The sequence below is a fragment of the Diorhabda sublineata genome, chromosome 3 (genome assembly GCF_026230105.1).
Source record: "Diorhabda sublineata isolate icDioSubl1.1 chromosome 3, icDioSubl1.1, whole genome shotgun sequence".
Classification (NCBI taxonomy): Eukaryota; Metazoa; Arthropoda; class Insecta; order Coleoptera; family Chrysomelidae; genus Diorhabda; species Diorhabda sublineata.
In genome coordinates, this window is record NC_079476.1 from 40,583,395 (window position 1) to 40,604,016 (window position 20,622).

General features: G+C 33.4%; 1 protein-coding gene and 2 non-coding genes across 3 annotated transcripts; 2 read left to right on the top strand and 1 right to left on the bottom strand.

Annotated features, from left to right (window-relative positions):
• Positions 1-36: 36 nt before the first annotated feature.
• LOC130441335 (60S ribosomal protein L13a) lies at positions 37-2,110 on the top strand. Its single transcript, XM_056774960.1, has 5 exons — positions 37-153; positions 320-450; positions 507-616; positions 811-956; positions 1,874-2,110. Exons 1-5 carry the CDS (start codon positions 133-135, stop codon positions 2,078-2,080), a joined length of 615 nt encoding a protein of 204 aa, XP_056630938.1. The 5' UTR covers positions 37-132; the 3' UTR covers positions 2,081-2,110.
• A 3,487-nt stretch (positions 2,111-5,597) lies between these two features.
• Trnad-guc (transfer RNA aspartic acid (anticodon GUC)) lies at positions 5,598-5,669 on the top strand. The gene has a single exon. It is a non-coding gene; the product is annotated as a tRNA-Asp (tRNA).
• Positions 5,670-5,970: 301 nt separating this feature from the next.
• Positions 5,971-6,044, bottom strand: Trnat-agu (transfer RNA threonine (anticodon AGU)). Its single transcript has one exon. It is a non-coding gene; the product is annotated as a tRNA-Thr (tRNA).
• Positions 6,045-20,622: the final 14,578 nt, after the last annotated feature.

Genomic DNA, 20,622 nt, shown 5'->3' on the forward strand with positions numbered 1-20,622 from the left:
ATCTGACTAAATTTAGGGATTTTATTGGAATAGTGTTGCCCAATTAAATGAAAATGTAAACTGTCAAGTGAATATCCGGTTAGTTGTCTTTAGTGTCGTTCTTTTTCGGTTTCAGCGGATGTAAGTGGAAGCATGACGGGTTTTAGTGAAAAAGTAAGTTATTATTAAATTAATTTTTCAATTTTTTGTATGTTGAAACTATTTTGAAAAATATAGAATACTTGATAGATTAATTAATTTGATATTACACTTATAATAATCATGTTGTATACATCACATAAATAATAAACTTCAACACGTGTTATTTTATTTTTTATAGGCCATCCTTATCGATGGCAGAGGCCACTTATTGGGACGATTGGCTGCAATCGTCTCTAAAACTTTATTACAAGGAAACAAAGTAGTAGTAGTAAGATGTGAACAATTAAACATCTCTGGTAACTTTTACAGGTTAGTTTTTGTTGAATATCAGACAAGTATGGTATAATTTTGTTGTGTTTTTGTAGAAATAAGTTGAAGTTTATGTCATTCCTTCGTAAAAGATGTAATGTAAACCCAGCTCGTGGTCCGTTCCATTTTAGAGCTCCCTCCAGAATTTTCTGGAAGACAGTAAGAGGTATGTTACAAAGACAATCAAAATTATATTTATTCATATTATACAAATTTTTTTATTCTAATATGTATATGATTACACTTACTTACCTACTTTGAAAAAAATGAAACTTTAATGTATTATGAGTAAATGACAATATTTTTGTATAGTTTAATAAAAATTGTAGACGACTTGACTTAAAGAAATAATCATTTTAGGAATGTTGCCACATAAAACGGAAAGAGGAAAGCAAGCTCTTCGTAGATTAAAGGCATACGAAGGAATTCCTCCTCCATATGACCGTAGGAAGCGTGTTGTCGTCCCTGGAGCTCTTAGAGTAATTTGTCTCAAACCAGGACGCAAAGTAAGTTCTTATTTAATAGTGAATCGTACATCTATTTTTTTTTCAATTGCAAGAATAAATAATTTTGGAAAGTTTACTAGGCATTTAAGTGACCAATATTGGTATTTAACCCTCTCTGTACAGGTACATTGTGTGAGAATTAATTTTGTATAGGCAATTGAACATTTTCATTGTAAAAAATTTTACACTGACATACATCATTATTTTAACTGTTTCCTTGTCTTTAATTCAATCGTTCTTGAGTATGTCTTTCATATTAACATGTTGGCTTTCTCAACAGATATTTTTGTGATGCTTATACTCATTCTTCCTAGTAATTGAAATATATACTTTCAAATAAATTAATTTAGGTAGATATATCACTTATTTTCTGCTTTTTCGAAAACAGTAGCTTTGTTTTCTTGATATCTCATCAGATACTGACATCACAATATAAAAACTGCTCTGATTTAGTGATGGATTTGCGAGTATACCAAATGCATATATGATCGATGATTAATACATCTAAATATTCTTGATTTTAAGTCTCTTTTGTTTTAAACTTAGTTTTATTAATAATTTTTGGAAAATAAAATTTGACTCTACTTTTCTTCAGTCTCTATCAATCGATGGTTTTGACCATATGTAATAGCCCATTGAGCTGCCATAGAAGTCTGGAAACCAAGTTGTACTTTATAGGTACAACTGTACGGAAAGGGTTAAGCATCCTAGGTAAAATGATAATTTTTTGTTAAAAAAAAAAGTTTTGTTGCCATCATATTAATATAAAATGTTTTTAGCCATGATTATTTCTATATTACCTACATTATTTGACTGATAATGATATGTATAAATTTTAAATGAGCAAAATAATTTCCTTTGGTACAAATCCTTTTAGGAATATTTATTTTTTGATAAATTTTGGTATAAATTTTCAGTTCTGTCATGTCGGCCGACTTTCCCATGAAGTAGGATGGAAGTATCAATCTGTTGTAAGGACATTAGAAAACAAACGTAAAGTTAAGGCTGTCTTGAGTATTCGCAAACGTGACAAACTCAAGAAACTCACGAAACAAGCTTCAGAAAAGGTCGTCAAACAAACGAAACCTTTCACAGAACTTATCAATTCATATGGTTATAATTAAATGTTTTAATTATTAAAAAACTCTTAATAATAGCAGACTTTAATTATTTCTTTTGATTAATATATGGGAATAGATATTTACAGTGTGAAATGAAAAAAAAAATGGAAACAATTTGGTGAAAAATATTTTTCATTGTGCCGGGGCACAATGAATTGTTGTATTATGTAAGTATTATGCCTCAATATAAGTAAACTGTAGATTCCTTCCAACCCACAGAACATACTCTAAGAAAAATTGCAAAGTTATAAAGTGGAAACAACATGGTGGATTTTCGATGCGAGTGCCAATGATGGTAGTTGGCATAACTAATTATTTTTGCAGTTCATTTAAATTTACAGCTTTTCTACCCAGTTCCCTGAATTCACGATAAAAAAAAACTACTTTAGAACTGGAACAAGTCTATTTACAAAATAATTATATACATTTTCAACTAAACCAAGGAAAGACAATTACAATATCACTTTTAAAATAAAAACAGACAATATACAAATTTGTCTAACAAAGTGAAAAGTATAATATGTAAATAAATATTAAACAGTAATTTAGTTGAATAGATTGCATGTCATTACAATTACTTAATACTATAATTTTGGAATTTTACAAAAAAAAATATTGTTATGAATACAAGTATGCCAAAGAAGATAAAAGTTTGTTAATTGAATATATATATCAAGGTATGTTAAAAGGTTTAGGTTTAGATCGATCTATCCACTGACATAAATTAAGTATATTTCTTTTGTATATAAAAAGAGCAAAGTTTCATCCTGTACAGTCATCGTTTTGATGTACCTTATTTAAACTTTCTTCTGTACACTCAAATGTTCCAATTTCACACATCTTCAAGTCTTCAACTGCTTTTTGTTATTCTAACAATTTTGATATTTTGACTGTCATATTTTGATGCACTTGATACATTACCATTTCCCTAGATGTTAAATTGTTCTTACTAGTTCCAGCTACAGTCAAAAAAACCCAATTTTTGTTGGTCAAAATTCACTTTAAAATTTTTCTATAAGTAAATTGCTAGATGTTAAGGCATGAACACTCGGAGTATTAACTTGATGCTCTATGACTATATATCAGTGTCTACTTTACCTTTATTTACCTATGAATATTCTTGGTTTACTATATTAACTGTGGCGTAACTGTGATCTTCACAAATGGAAGTAGACAATAAAGACAGATGAGAGGTAGAAATAGATAGGAAAAATATATACTATTAAAATTTGTTAGATCACTTTCCAAAAAATGATTTTCCCACAAGCGATAATTTGATGTTAAGCATTGTATTTTACAAAATTATTCCTATTTAGAACCACCTCAGAAAACTGTTTGGAAAATTTAAACAAATGATTGTTTATCTTGACATTGACAGTAATGACACGTTTTTATTACACTAACGTCACGATTGGTAAATGGGAGAACTAAACTTGTGTTGCAGAAATCTAGATGCAAGTCAATTTATTTTGTGTACTAATCCATCAAAAAACCGACCTTGGTACGGTGACGACTCTTCAAGATATTACGTGCTCAAACCGGACAGTTACCGTTATACGAACGTTTCTGTTTTATGTTCCAACCGATTTATTTATCGTTTATGAACCCTTTCTAGGACGGTCTTGTATTAATTAAACGCTTCCTATAACAGTTCCAAGAATTGTCCAGACTAGCAGGTTGGAAAACAAACCTTTTTTTATTTGATTACTATTAGAATGAAAAGCAAAATGTGAATATGAAATAAAAACTCATCGACCTACTAACCCCTATAATTAGAATTAAATAAAAAAGAGAAAACGTAGTAAATACGTTTTCGAACCTCAAAAAAACCTTCTCTACAATTTGTAACGCCTCATTTATAAGCAGAATTGTATATTATATATCTTCTGAACGCATCTTAAGATTTAAATTCGCGGCACAGGGGTCCTTCATGAATAATTCATATTGGCAAATATAGAGTAATATAGAGATATCGATGATGGTGGTAGAAACGGGATCGAAGAGGAAAAAGAAGGGTGATGGGATATTAATTAACTTAGGGTTTCTTTACACGCCTTGCGGTAACGACTATTAATCATTAGAGTGCCTAGAGCCGGGTGTGGATTTAATCTGTGCACTTGTCGACTTAATGTTACTCTTATCTTTTACCCTATTCCGGAAGGTGAGATATATAGAATTTTTGTTGAGGTAAAGTTACATAATTTTACGTAACAACTTATTTAAAAATACGCATATATCATAAATTTTTCTCACCACTTGAATGACATTCTAACAAATTTTTATTAAAACATTTAACTACGGTAAGGAGCCAGTGTAAATTTTTGAACGTGAATTTGAACAGATCATTTATTTACGAGGATGGTCCCAGTTTAGTATTTGTTTGGTAGCCATCAATAATGAACGTTTTTAGTGAATTTGTAAACATTGATTATACATTACATTCTATTCTTGTAGTACCAAAAGTTAGTGAGATATCAACTGTTTTTGTTTCGAAGACACTAGGAAGGTCCACAAAGAAAAACTACCAAATTGATAAGTGTAAATGACCTTTTACATATTTTTATATCACAAATAACTGACATATAGAGGGCGAGAAATTTCATAAATCATCATAAATACCGTAAAGTATTAATTATGAGTGAGTTAATTTTGTGTTTATGTAAAACAAATACTTAATTTGAAAATCGCTGTGTAAATGCAAATAAATATCCAGTAAACATCATCCAGCTATAAATCTACAATTGAATGTTCTAATAGAACATAAACGCACTAAAGGGCTGACCAGATCGTCTCAAACCGGGACAGAAATGCTCACACAGCATATTTTATAAATCTATAAAGGCCGGAGTCGTTTGCCTCTCGTTTTTTTCTCTATTTGCCGTCCGCTTTCAACCAGAACTTTCGTCACTTTTCTTTTCACTCCATCCAAATTTAATTTGAATGAGGTTTTTGGCCCTTTTTGTGCCTTTTATAACTTGATGTAGGTACAATATATTCGAATGTACATTTTCATTTTTCATATTAATATATTTTGTAAAAAAGTTTTGCAGATGGAATAACTGAATTCACACTTTTTATATTCATGCAAAAAATAAATGTGTTAATAGTGTGACTAAAATTAATTAAAGATCTAGAAAAGGCTTTTGGTATTAGACGTAATACACGAGAGAAAATATTTTAAACCGGAATTTCCTTTGAAAAGCTACTAATCAATTGTACGCCTTATACCCCTGAAGTTACTGAAGGTACCCTGGGAGGAGGGGTGGCAAAACTATCCTCAAAGAGTCTAATGATACCATAAGACGATGGTTTTCAGCTAGTTTTTCTACTTTCAGTGTACTATCGGATACTTCAGGTATAGTTGTAAGTAGGTTGGGGAGGTTTTAGGATTTCGAGCCCATGGAGACGTTTAATCAGCTTACTTCAAACTATAATTTCGCCAAGTACTATTTATAATAAAAAATTCATTTGAAAATTTATTAAAATGACTTTTATTTCATAGAAAGCTAAATACATATAATCCTCGGTAGTATAGTGGTCAGTATCCCCGCCTGTCACGCGGGAGACCGGGGTTCGATTCCCCGCCGGGGAGGATTTTTTTTATTAATGAAATAAAAAATTTTTTTATTAAAAATAAACGTTTAAATCTGTATAGGTTTATCATTTTTTTTATATATAACGATAAAAATCAAAAAATTATGATAGATTACGAAAACCTGTCACTTACAGGAAAGGTCTCAACAAAAAGGGAATGAAATCTCTATAGTGAATTTCAAATGTTTTAGCTGGGAAAACCACCACGTTTAGGGTGTTTTTGATTTTTTAGTTATATATCATTCATTTTATTTATAAAATCTGTTTTGTACTGAAAAGTACAAATAAAAAAAGTCGTCAGGCCCCGGCGAGATTCGAACTCGCGATCTCCTGTTTACTAGACAGGCGCTTTAACCAACTAAGCCACGGCGCCTTGTTCATTTTGACATCAATTACATAACAATTTTCAAGAATTTACGTTATTTGATCATGTAAATTTCGTATAATAATAAATAACTTTACTTCAACCAATTTTTGTTGTGAAAAAGACGATCCAAAATCAGTATCATTGTTTTGTTTTTCATTTATTTCATATCTAATTGGCTAACTTTGAAAATTTTAATGACACAATGACCATTGTTTTTTATTGATCATTTTATCTATTATTTAAAGCAATATACTATTTAACAAATCCTTGTAATTTTCTTCGGACAAACTCTCAAAGTCAGGAACTCCACTCGATCCGTAGTTATAGTCTATTTACTGGATGAAATCCACATTTGACATTGATTGCGGTCGTGAAACTGTTTTAGAACTTTCTAGTTGATTATTAGACCAGTGAAGGAGTTTCATTTCTGTTATTGCAACAAGAATTATGAAATGAAATAATTCTTTATTATACATCTATAATACTCATGAAATTAGAAAGTAACAAAGCAATAATTGGGTCAACAAGTTAAGTTTGACATTAAAGTACGTTCTACATTGATAAATCCAGCAGTTCCCAAAACCGTTGTATACCAACACTAAAAGACATGTGTGATATTGTTTTAAAACCTTTTTGTACACGAAGTTTTATAGTGTGAGATCTGTATTTAAATTATTTATATGAAACACAGTGAAATAATCACAAGCAGTGAATGTGTCCCTGTTACATAACGGTTGATGACTTAAGTCCCGATACATCGCGAAGTCAATCGAATTTAATCGAATGTCATAATTTATAAAGGTTCGTAACTATTATGTATTTACATGTATCTACATTTATTTATTATTTGTGGTATTCCTCAAAGAATAATAAATATAGTACGAAATTATTTTTTATTTATGTTCGTTTTCCTGGTTTATAATAATCTATATAAATACGAAATCGAGTCCACATTTGATTGCGTCCGAAGATCGGATTCCGGAAGCTTTGAAGTAGATGATGTCTGAAAATTGGATTCGACTAAACAAAAGTATCAGTTAAGACATAATCCAGGCCGAAATATTCCATTAAGAATCTGTACAAAGTTGGTGGAAGATTTATTGGAAAAGGCGAACGGCCCTTTTGCCGCACCATGTCCTCGCAGATTTATACGATTGGAATATTTATAATCCGCTGCATAACGTGGTCGAACCAAAACTCCAGAACGAATTAAATATAGCGTTTGTCCGTTTTGGAGATTCGGCTGGGTTTTAGGGGAACGGCGACTGAATATATCGAGATGGGGCGATAAATTTTCTTGTATTGAAAACAAGAAGAATATGATTTTTCTTTTGATTTAGGAGTCTCCGTCAAATCCTATAGTACATGTAAATACCATTTCATAAAAGTATCTTACGTTTTACGAATAATTTCACACTGTTATTACGATAACTCAAGTCCACTATGAATTGTTACATGTCAAATTGATACGACATGAATTTTGTAAGTTCAGACTAAATGTCGGATGTGGTAGGAGTTGATTGCCATCAAGTTCTTTGAACTTATTAAGCGTAACTTTCGCGTTGTCTTGTTGTAGAAGAACCCGCTTTCGGTTAACTAAATCTAGATATTTCTACGATAAAACCTCATCCATTCGCATCACCTGTCTACTATATATCTCGGCATTGATACCTGGATCCTCTGGAATTATTTAGAAGTTCCACCAGGCAAACAACGAGACTTTCCGTTCGAAACAACCATTTCTTTGCAACAGGTTCTGGTGATTGTCCTTAGTCTTATCACTGATTTATCATGTTGTTTCCTCCCAGCAACTTTTATCTTCAAATTTATTATATATTTTTTCCATTTCCTCGATGTATTTTGATTTATATTAACTTTTTCCGGATCCTTCTTGTTGAGTTTCAATTATTATCAATCTTCTTTCGTCGTTTCGCTGGACAATAAACTGGTTCGAGCAATAAATAATGGATATCTTTGTTTTTAAGACCAAATCCTTATTAACATTGCCACCAAGGGAATGGAGAGACTACGTGGACGGAATGTCAGATGAAAGGCTAGCAAAGATTGCAAAAAATAGAAAATCCCGACCACCAGGATGACTACCTACAAGATGGACTAAGTCCTGACGTACGATAAAAAAGAAGAAGACCAAGAGATCTAAGGCTATTTACGTACAAATCGATTTTGAACGTCTAGCAGGCTATTTGGACACACACACATCGGATTTTCACCTGTCAAATAATCAGTTGCGTGTTATCGCTAGTTCTGAATTCATCTTATCAATCACAAAAGAGTACACATGGGATAATTCTACTCTTTTTTTGAAGAACTAATGTCTATTGGATTCTTTGACGATACGGTAGGATTGAACGGCTGCTCGCCGGTATTTTACCGGCACCGAAAGCAGTTGTCGTGTGAGCGAGGACAAATCGTCCGTAAAAAATCGGCGCGTGTGAAATTAACCTAACTAGGATCTAAACGTCGACATACAGAGTTATACAAATCGAACGTCGACTATTACCGACATTCGCATTCGTAAATATTCTTGTCAAACATATAAAACATGCGGACACACTTATCTAATAATTAAAAAACATAAAATTCATACTATCGCACCCCAACACAAAGTATAGGTAAACGCAATAAATAGCCGTTTGTAATCTTGGAATGGAAATTCGGTCGACCAGAATTAACACGAGGGCTACCACCACATCACATGTTCAAACAAGTTGAAATACATTTAGGCCAGTTGTTATGTACAGAAAAATTACGATTTTGTTGAGTATTTTTGAATTTTCGTGTCAGTTTTGTTAATTTTTATGCAAACAATAATCAATATCTCTAAAAACCAATACTCGCGAGCAAAAAAACGACTCAGGCGACACCTCTGCAATCCCAGATCCCTGGCAAAAAAATTAAACACGAAATTGAATTTTTCTTAGTCAAATCTTGAAGCTAATACCATCAGTTAGCTATCAAATGTCAATCAATACACATACTCCGTTTCCAGAGTTTACCGTCGTTACCAAGAGACGCGGTTCCAAAGGAAAAACGTGCACCTCCACCACCATTGTTTGTACATTGCTGAGAGCTCGGTCCCTCAAGTCCAACAAGAGCTCAGAGAATCGCGAAGAGTGGCTGGACAGTCAGAAGAAGACTTAAGACAGTTAACTTTGAGTCAAAAAGACCAGCTAACATCGAATTAACCCCAGCTAATCGAGCAGCCTGTATACGATTTGTCAAAGAGCACGTTAATTGAACTGACGAATAAAGGGGCTCCGTTCTTTTCTCAGACAGAAGCAGAATGTGCCTGCATGGTAAGGATAAAAGAGGACAACTCTACAGAGGACCTGGAGAAAGATTCGCGTAGTGCATGAAAGAAAACGTGAGGAGGAGGTTCGTGGATGGTTTGGAAACTTGGGCTAACGGCGAACCGATACAAGAAGGAATTTTAGGGGATCACCTTGTTCCCCACGCTAGTTTCTTCCTCGTAAACTTCATTCTATTGTAGGACAATGCCCGTCCACACTGCAGGATTTAAGGGATGTCGAAATTGTCGCTGTGAATTAACCAGTGCGTAGCCTGGACTTAAATCCTATCGGGAATGTATGAGATGAATTTAAGAGTAAAGAACATCATTAGAAAGCAAGGACTAAACGTTTTGAAATGCTGAAATCTGGAAAAGAATGGAAGTTAGTCTAATTACTGGTTATTATGAGTCTTCAAAGTTTGTTTCTATCCGTAGGTGGATATTATACTGGTCTAATCCAAAGATGGCGCGGTGGTATATCAATATTACAATGTTCAAATATGATCTCTCATCGGCTGGCGGTTCATCGTTCAAACAAATGTCAACATATTAACATTCAAGAGAAATTTTTGCATTAATATCAGAATGTAGTACAATGTCAATTTATGCATATTAATGAGGGCTGCCCGGGTCGGTACACAACGTTAGAGGAAGGGTGCAAGCACTTAACTTATCGACAGGGATGGGAAATTCTTGCTTGTCCTTTTAATGCTCCGCATTTATGGCATACGAATGTCGACGACGAGGTTATCAATGCTTTCCACTAGATGTGCTTTAAATTGATTTCGATTTCTGGGATTTTTTTTTTTTGGAAAATAGTGATACAACGCACGATTAGTTTGTTTATAGTAATAGATTTTTGAATCGTCTAGATATAAAGTCAACTTAGTGACATTTTTATAGTTAAAAACTTTTTGTTACGAAATAGGTTTAATATATCAATTTTTAGACAAACATAAACATTTTTTTTTTAATTTTTTATAACCAAGTTTATACGTTTCGTAATTACGGTATTTCAATTCAGGTAGGTGTAGTGAAATCATCTCTACCCTGGAGCCGGTCCTGCTTGGATAAAGTAGAACCGTGGTTTTTGTATCAGTTTTTAAAGCAAGCGGTTTATCTACATTGTTTCTTTTGAACAATTTCTAGGAAGGTTTATTTAAATATTTGTTTTGTTTCTTTATTTTTCTAGAACTTTTGGAATTCTTTTATGAGTTGTGCAAAATGTATCAAAATAAAGGATTTCTAGTATTCACCACTGAAATAATTTCGAAAATGTATTCCGACGTCCTTCAAAAGGGAAAACAACTACTTTCCTGGCTAATGCCTCGACGAATATTGAATTACAACCCCTCTGAAGTGCGTGATCTAAATCGATCTTTTAATCGATATTAATATCCCCAATGGCTCGCAATTGCAATTCAATATTCGTCGAGGCATTAGCCAGGAAAGTAGTTGTTTTCCCTTTTGAAGGACGGCGGAATACATTTTCGAAATATTGATTTTCGAAATCATTAATTTTAATACATTTTGAACACCTCGTTTACCATGGAAATCTATATTATCGGCTACTACGCTAGATGTCTACCTGACCAATGGTTCGCAGTTGGAAGTTAGGATGGCGCCACTTAGCGTTCGCTGGGAAATGTTTAAATACATGTACCAAATGCGACGCTCTTTGAGACGTTGTCTTCAATTCTGGTTTCAAACCCGAACGAGGAGTGTTAAACTATTCTGATGAGACGTAATAACGTCGAAACTAGTCAGTAGTTACATCATCTCCTTGGGGATTTTAATATCGACAAAAAGTTCGATTCACATCACGCTCTTCAAAGGGGTTGTAATTCAATATTTGTCGAGGCATTAGCCAGGAAAGTAGTTTTCTCCTTTGAAGAACGGATAGAGTTTCTGTAGCGTAGTTTAATTCAGTTTATAATAAATAGTAAACGGAACGAAGTAGCAAAATAAGCGCAGAATTTAAATAAATTAAAATTAGTTAAGTGATAAGTAGATAATTATAAATTAGTTAAGTGTAATGTATAGTGTGTAAATAAATAAAGAACGTAAAAGACAGAGTTTATTATTTAACCCGATGAAACAAAAATCATATAAATTAATAAGAAAAATATGACGTTATCTTTAAATTAATAAAGCATCGTAGCCAGAATATCCTGTCATAAATTTCCGTCCTATCAATCGTTTTGTTCCTTGACTGTGACCCCGTCCTGTGTTTAAAAAGAAAAATAACAAAAGAACGAACCGGTAGAAAGGGGAGTCGTAGAAAAGAGTGCACACTTTTTATCGGGTAAAGCATCTAACGAGGGTGGTTGTTGGCAATATTCAGGGGGGTCAGATCTTTGATATGTCACGTCCGCTCTCGTTTTCCACGGCATCCCTTGATCACCTCGATATTGACACGCCGGTAAACTACCGCCGGAGTAATCTCGAAGTGAATACAAATCGACTGACCGTTACAGTATAAAAAGAAATAAATGGTAAGGGTTGTAAGTCACTATACGATGTTAATGTTAATAAAAAGTTTTGTTTCAATTTTTTTTGTCACAAAGTTTCAAAATTATTCATCAAATTTTGAATTAGTAAAGGATATTATATAGTCTTTCTAAAAATTGTACGGAGTGGAATTTTGAGGTTAGAAAACAGGTAAATATCACTAGGGGCTAGATCTGGTGGGTGATCAACTCATTCGAAGTGAGCAATTTTCATTACCAGGATTTCCGTCAAAATTTGGTTTTTCACAGTGAATTGTGGATGAAGATGAAAAAGAGAAATGATGAAGTTCAATTTCCTTCTGGTAGGACGAACTTAGTCCCTTGCAATCCACTGCCTGGAATGTTTGTTCGTTTCAGCTTCAGTGTGTAGTGGTAGATTTGGGTTTTATCTACAATTTTGCTCAAACTATGTCAATGTGGATTGAAAAATGTTCATTCGAATACTAGTTGAAGAAATGAAGATCAAAAGAACAGAAACTAGGAATTTCTCAGTAGTAAGATAAGATGAAACAAAGTACATTCGATTCGGGAGAGAAAAAATGTTCTAAAATCCATAACTCGAAAATTTTACTCCTCGGATTACGAATTACACGACAGAAAACATCTAGGTCCAAGGTCTGACAATTACGTGGAAATTCGTTATGAAAGTGGACGAATATGTAAATATCCTGGGGTTTTTGTGATCCCTGAATACGAATGTATCGATGGCAGTGACATGCAAGGTACTTGGTGCCCGGAATAGCTAGTTTCGTGATCTTCTGGTGCCTCTGTGGAAGTTAGTTTTGGAAGTGGACGAATATGTAAATATCCTGGGGTTTTTGTGATCCCTGAATACGAATGTATCGATGGCTGTGACATGCAAGGTACTTGGTGCCCGGAATAGCTAGTTTCGTGATCTTCTGGTGCCTCTGTGGAAGTTAGTTTTGGAAGTGGACGAATATGTAAATATCCTGGGGTTTTTGAGATCTCTGAAAACGAATGTATCGGCGGCAGTGAAATGCGAGGAACTTGGTGCCAGAGTAGCTAGTTTCGTGATCTTTTGGAGCCCCTGTGGAAGTTAGTTTAGGAGGTGGACGAATATGTAAATATCCTGGGGTTTTTGAGATCTCTGAAAACGAATGTATCGGCGGCAGTGAAATGCGAGGAACTTGGTGCCAGAGTAGCTAGTTTCGTGATCTTTTGGAGCCCCTGTGGAAGTTAGTTTAGGAGGTGGACGAATATGTAAATATCCTGGGGTTTTTGAGATCTCTGAAAACGAATGTATCGGCGGCAGTGAAATGCGAGGAACTTGGTGCCAGAGTAGCTAGTTTCGTGATCTTTTGGAGCCCCTGTGGAAGTTAGTTTAGGAAGTGGACGAATATGTAAATATCCTGGGGTTTTTGAGATCTCTGAAAACGAATGTATCGGCGGCAGTGAAATGCGAGGAACTTGGTGCCAGAGTAGCTAGTTTCGTGATCTTTTGGAGCCCCTGTGGAAGTTAGTTTAGGAGGTGGACGAATATGTAAATATCCTGGGGTTTTTGAGATCTCTGAAAACGAATGTATCGGCGGCAGTGAAATGCGAGGAACTTGGTGCCAGAGTAGCTAGTTTCGTGATCTTCTGGTGCCTCTGTGGAAGTTAGTTTTGGAAGTGGACGAATATGTAAATATCCTGGGGTTTTTGAGATCTCTGAAAACGAATGTATCGGCGGCAGTGAAATGCGAGGAACTTGGTGCCAGAGTAGCTAGTTTCGTGATCTTTTGGAGCCCCTGTGGAAGTTAGTTTAGGAGGTGGACGAATATGTAAATATCCTGGGGTTTTTGAGATCTCTGAAAACGAATATATCGGCGGCAGTGAAATGCGAGGAACTTGGTGCCAGAGTAGCTAGTTTCGTGATCTTTTGGAGCCCCTGTGGAAGTTAGTTTAGGAGGTGGACGAATATGTAAATATCCTGGGGTTTTTGAGATCTCTGAAAACGAATGTATCGGCGGCAGTGAAATGCGAGGAACTTGGTGCCAGAGTAGCTAGTTTCGTGATCTTTTGGAGCCCCTGTGGAAGTTAGTTTAGGAGGTGGACGAATATGTAAATATCCTGGGGTTTTTGAGATATCTGAATACGAATGTATCCGTGGCAGTGACATGCAAGGTGCTTAGTGCCCGGAGTAGCTAGTTTCGTGATCTTCTGGAGCCCCTGTGGAAGTTAGTTTAGGAGGTGGACGAATATGTAAATATCCTGGGGTTTTTGAGATATCTGAATACGAATGTATCCGTGGCAGTGACATGCAAGGTGCTTAGTGCCCGGAGTAGCTAGTTTCGTGATCTTCTGGAGCCCCTGTGTAAGCTAGTTTTGGAATTGGACGAATATATAAATATCCTGGGGTTTTCGACGTAACTATTTTGGATTTTCTTCAAAATTTTTTGAGTCTTCACCTCATTTGATCCACCATGGCGATTCACTGAAAACGTTCACTATTGATGGCTGCCAAATACACACTAAATAACGTCGGCGTCTTCAAACTTCTCGGATCATCCTCGTACAAAGTGATTAAGGTTTAAATACCATATACAAAAGGGGATACATACATTCATTTCAGATAAAACCAACCCTTATTTTAATCGATTTAAGACGTAATAGATATAAATGAATGGACGAAAAAACGTACAATATTTTGTTTGATTGTAACAAATTAATTCTTTGATTTAAAAATGATTTCGTAGTTGTGTTATGGTGAGTTTTTCCTATCTACAAAATAGCCAACGTCTACAATTATAAGTTTTGTATTTATGATGACCAACGAATCAATTAATAGACCGGCGGCAATCAGCTTGAAATATATCGGAAAACAAAATTCTACGGATCATAAAACATTTTTCTAAGACAGTTACTATTTCTCTAGAATTAGCTGAAAATCCATAACGACTAATTTTCTCCGAGGAATGTAGATCAAAAAAGTAATTTAATGGAAGAGGTTCATATACCCTAGTTAGTTCAAGGGCTATGACAATGTTCTCGTAGATCTTGAAGTTTAAATGTGGCGTTCAAACACTTAATTTTTTTGGTTCAACAATATTTATTAGAAAAGACAAATTTGAAGGTACTGCAACTCCAATACAAGTGACGGATTACAAATTGGCCGCCTGTAGGCTATTAATTTTTGATTTTTTCGATCATTTTCCATCAAAAAATCTCAATTTTGTAATTGGAACTCTAAGAGTTCGTGTGATATTATTTTCAATGCAAATAACGGTTAAAAAAAGACATTATTCTAAGTAAAGAAAATATCAAGTACTACTTTGAAAGTAAGGTAAGGTACGATTGAAAATTTTTGAAAACTGTAGTAAAAAAAATTATTAATTAGGTCTGAGTCTATGCATAAAAGAGTTAAAGAGAGTGAAGCATTTCTTGACTGAAAATTGATATTAAATAGTCTTTTCAAGCGAGAAAATCTTCGCTGGTGTACACAAAGTACAAAAAATGAAAGGTAGCTTTGAAATTGCATGCATTCCTTAACTATTTCCGATTCTAAATCATTGAGGTACTATTTTTCTAGGAAACTACTTTTTCTGTTTAGAACTGATGTTAACAACTCCGAGAAACGTTTCAAAGTTCCAATATCTTCATGATGTTCCATCAAATCCTTTTTTTGTCTGTTTTCATTTCTCTAGTATATTCTTTCTACCGTAAAATCCCGAAATCCCTTTTTACAAATCAAAATAGATGCGTTTCAAGTTATAATCGGTATTTAAAAAAAATATCAGTGCTTTCAATGAAACAAGAATTTAACACTTAACTAGCGAAGTTTTTGGGGGAGAGTGTTTGGTTTGAGAAAAATATAGTTTTTCTAATTTTTTGATCGTAATTAATAGAGAAATAATTATTGGAAATTAAAAAATTTTGTAGGTAGTTTAAACATTTCAGTAAAGCAGCCATATTGCGTGACGTCATAGATATAAAATAAACACTGAACATATGATACAAAGTAAATACGACGGTTATTCTCTGGGTTGTTCTAAAATAAGCGTTATTATCTTTGATTAATCTGAAAAATGGTATATAAATCGTGTTTTATGCTAGAATGTAAAAATACCACGACCATAATACCTGATAATACCTGATATAGTTTTTTTTTGATACCAAGAAATTCGAATATACAATAAAAATGGTTTGGTTGTTGTGAAGATCCTACGAAATGTAATTATTTTTTTTCCAGGTTGTATTTAAGTAACAATGAAATTTAACATATTTTATAGTAATCGTGCTTTTAATTTTTAACTTGATTGAAAGGTTTATCCGCTTTATTCATATAAATAGAAAAAAGTTTTATTTATACGTAACTGACAAAGAAAAACCGTATTATAACAGCACACAGTATGTTGCCGGCAACGATAACCTCGTGATCATCAAGCATACAATTGCTTGATGATGTTTTTATTAAACATATGACGTCACAACTGAAAACCAATGAGAATCGTTTTCTTATGTAGTTGAAAATTTGAAATTTTTGCGATTTTCAATTAATGTTTCATATCAAAAACTTATAAAATAAAGAAGAAATACCCTAGAAGTACCAAAACCAATCTTTTCAGTGTGAACAATATTTTTTTAATTGAAATACAACATTACTTGACAAATTTACCGCCCCTTGAAATAAGCCACCCTTGGCTACAACCTACTCAGCCTACTGGTGAATCCCCTACTGCCCAATATCAATATGCAATGAAAAAAAACTCTACTAGTATCACTACGAGGTTATATTGAAAAATTCTTAGCCTACTATAGAACCAAAAAAAATTTCAATGCCAAAATATTTTATTACTCTACATATTCTCCTGTTAATTGGATACATTTATGACAGCGAACCTGCAACGTCACTAGTCCTTTAAAAAAAATGTTTTTTCTGGTTCTACAAACCAGACCTTTACAGCTTTTATTATCTCCTTGTAGGAAAAAAATTTAAGACCTTTTAAACATTTTTTTAGTTGAGAAAAAAGATGATAGACCAAATCTGGTGAATAAGGGAACAGTTCTAGTAATTCAAACCCTAAATCATGAATTTTTTTCATGGCAATATGAAATTTGTGTGCAGAGGTATTATCCTGCAACAACAAAACACCTTTGGATAGCTTTCCGCGTCTTTTCTCTTCAATTTTTTCCCGTAGAGTGGTCAATAATGTCGAATGGTAATCACCAGTTATTGTTCTACCCTTATCCAAAAAAATCAATCATGATTACTCCATGGCGATTCCAAGAAACTGAAAAGAGCTTTTCCAGCACATTTTTGGACACTTCTTCTTCTTAGGACTTGGAGAACCAGAGTGTCGCCATTCCATCGATTGTTGCTTTGTTTCTGGATCGTAGAAATGTATCCATAGTAACAATTCTTCTATTCTTGCACGCATTTGGTCACCATCAAACATTTGGGGATCCGTTTTGCAGCAATTTTTCTCATGTCCAAATTGACGAGAACTATATGTTGAGGATGTTTTAAAGGATAATACCGGTTTCCAATATTCAATTTTTTATTGAATAATGATACAAAAAGACAATCTTAATATTCGAGTCGTGTTTTATGGTTGTAAACCAACGTTCAGCATCTTCTTTGTAAAACCATTCTCTGGTTAGATATTCCGCTTATCAAATATGTAAACAGTGTTCAAATCGGACGGATTAATGGAAACGAAATGAAGTTCAGCTCTCTGACTAAAATGATAGGACCCTATATTTTGGTATGTCAAGGGATATGGGAACAATAAGTTAATATTGACAGCGCTAGTTCAGTAAGTTAGTGCGGCTCACCCTGTTATCTCTTATCTTGTTTGTTTGTTTTGTGAAAGTTTCTGATTTTATTGGAACCAGACGACGATTATTTCAAGAACTGTGAAAGATTAGGCCGCACTCCCAATTAATTTCAAAATAGATAGAAACATGTTACAGAAAAAAAAAAAAATAAACGCTTAAAGGGTTTTAATTTTAGTTAATTTACGACAATTAATATATAAAAAACAAACGTGATGATTGGTTCAAGAGTGGACTGCTGAAAGCACACATCATCTCGATTTAATTATACGAGGGTGGTTAAAATATAAAATTTTTTTTATGATTAAGTTACAGAGTTGAAATTTCTTATAGTTTTTCTACATAGTCTCCTTCATATTCTACATACTTTTGCCACAACTCCGGGAGCTTTAGGTCGGTTTTATTGTAAAAATAATTCGTTTTTGTCACGTAACCATTCGAGTATCTTATGTGGAACTTGGACGATCTCTCGAGGTTTGCGAAGCTTCTATAAGTTTTTGTAGATCTTCATTTGTTTATTTCTGCTTATCCATGGCCAGTTTTCTATCCTTATTCTTACCGAATCCATCTTTACTTCATCTAATCATCTCTTCCTCTCCAACCTTGTGGCCATTATATCATTCCAGTTTCTGGTTCTGCTTTACATATGTGTCACCTATCTTATTTTTGATTTTTTTTATTATATGCACCACATTCTTGCCTTTTAGTACTTCTTTTTTTTTCTTTCTTCTTTTTTTTTATAGATTTTTTCCATTTTCAGCATCATCCCGACCTCTTCCTTTGTCACACTCATATTTTTTGTTTTCCTTTTTATTTCTTTACTTCATCTATTAACTTCATCTGTTAACACGAGTTTCTTTACCATTCAAATTCAAATCTTTTTCTTTCGTTTCTTATCTCTTCTTGATACGGTGCATCTCCATTTCAGTTTCATTTTTTAGAATAATTTTTCGCCTTTTTGGATCGATTTTCATAATATTTCTTTTACTGATGGGATCACCTCTTCATTGTTGGAAAATCTTTGACCATCGAGCTATTTTCTCAAGTCTGGGAACAGAAATTAATCGAAGGGGGCTAAATCTGGTAAATAGGGTGCATAAGGTAGCAATTCAAACTTCAATTCATTAATTTTGGCCATTGCAATAACGGATTTTGGAGCTGGTGCGTTGTCTCGATGAACCAACACTTACATTGTAGTCAAATACAGACGTTTTTGCTTGATTTCTTCGCTCAAACGTTGTAATTAGTTCTCATGATAATGATTTTTCCTTTTTCAAGATAGTTAATGAAAATTATCACACGCGCATCCCAAAAAACCGACGCCAAGACATTACTTGCGGTCTATGTCTTCTTTGGAGCCGGTTCTCCCTTTTCAGTCCATTGTTTTGATTGTTCTTTTGTTTTCAGTGTGAAGTGATGGTTATAAAACGGCGCCAAAATTCCGAATTATTTCTGTGAAACATTTTCAAATGGGGACAGCCTCGTTTAAGCTATTGGGTCTTAAACCACTTCAGTAATTGCATGTTCTATCTTGGTATTATTAGTTGTTTGTTTGGTGCTTTCAAAAATGTTATTCCTCTTTAATGTTTGGTTTCTTCTTTCCATATTTTCTTTAACAAATGAAATAATACCTCATGCATATCTAATCTTTGCAATTCCATAATTCTGTACACATTTTTGTTGTTGGTATTCCATTCATTTTTTTCATTCTTCATTCTTGTTCGTATTCTTTATCTTGCACTTCATATTTTCCTTCATCTTCTTGCTTCTTTAACTTGTTTCTCATTCTCTATATACCTTTTTATACTTTTTCAATTTTTTATTTCTTAGATTTTTTGATATATTAATGCAATGAATTCTTCTTTAGGTCTTTTCTGTTTTTAAATAGTTTTCTTAATAATTTTTTGAAGATAAAATTTGACGTTTTTTAGCTACGAAGCATCTTTTATACGACCCCAAAGAAAAAAATTAAGTTTTCGAAGTTTTTAGATAGCGAAATTCGACCCCATTTTCTGAACACCCTATATAAATTTTTGTCAAGGTTTTCACAGATTATGAAAGCTGTAAGTGTTATTTGTCCAAATCCCAAAAATATTAGAATTGACTCACTTAAAATTAGAAATATAATTTTTTTAGTGGATGGCTGCAGTTTTCCAAAAATTTCGAAAATGTCAAATAATTAAAAAATGGTGGATTTTAGGCATACGATGTCTTATATAAAGTGATATTGAAATTTCGCGTAGATTCGAAAAATTAAATAAAAACCATAGCATTCCGTTTAAAATAACGAAGTTTGGGTCCAATTCCGGTATATAAAGTTTCAGAAAACTTTTTCGTTCTTATAAATGTGAACCATTTAAAAAATTTTCTTTTTCGTGTTTTAGATTCCGTTCCAAGAATTTTTGAATCTTTTTATCTGAATGTTTTTTGATATTTCATGGTTCGTTAACGCAGTAAAAACACGTAAACATTAAGTTACAATCAACTCACGCAATATTATTTGATATTTCACAATTTCCTTTTTAGACGACGCCATCCAAAAGTTCTGTTTTCATTTATACACCGAAAGTTGCGTTTTGAGTGTTCCATGTAGTGAAATTGACAGTTCCGTACTGCAAAACACTCTCGGGACGCTCTGGAATACACAACTTTAACTTCCTTAAATGTGACAATGTTGACAGTTGACAGATTCATTTCGATGATTTTTAATTTTCTGAAATTATTTGTTTTGTCTAAATTAATGAATGATTAATAAATTAATATTGACATTGCAAATATCATTAAGTACATTATATTGTTGAATAAATAGAATGTTTATAATTCTATATTATTTATTTTCTTCCCAAACTATTATTGACTCATCTATTGTCATCAGAAGCGAAGAAAGTATGAAAAATTTCAAATCAATAGGTTGGAAAATACGCTCTAAAAAGAAAAACAAACAAAGTAAGTTGAACAAAATGTGATAATATATCTTCGTTTGATGTGG

Coding starts and splice junctions, on each gene's coding strand:
- LOC130441335 (XM_056774960.1), top strand. CDS start 133: ATGACGGGTTTTAGTGAAAAA. Junction 451..506: donor ATCTCTGGTAACTTTTACAG/GTTAGTTTTTGT, acceptor GTGTTTTTGTAG/AAATAAGTTGAAGTTTATGT. Junction 617..810: donor TTTCTGGAAGACAGTAAGAG/GTATGTTACAAA, acceptor TAATCATTTTAG/GAATGTTGCCACATAAAACG.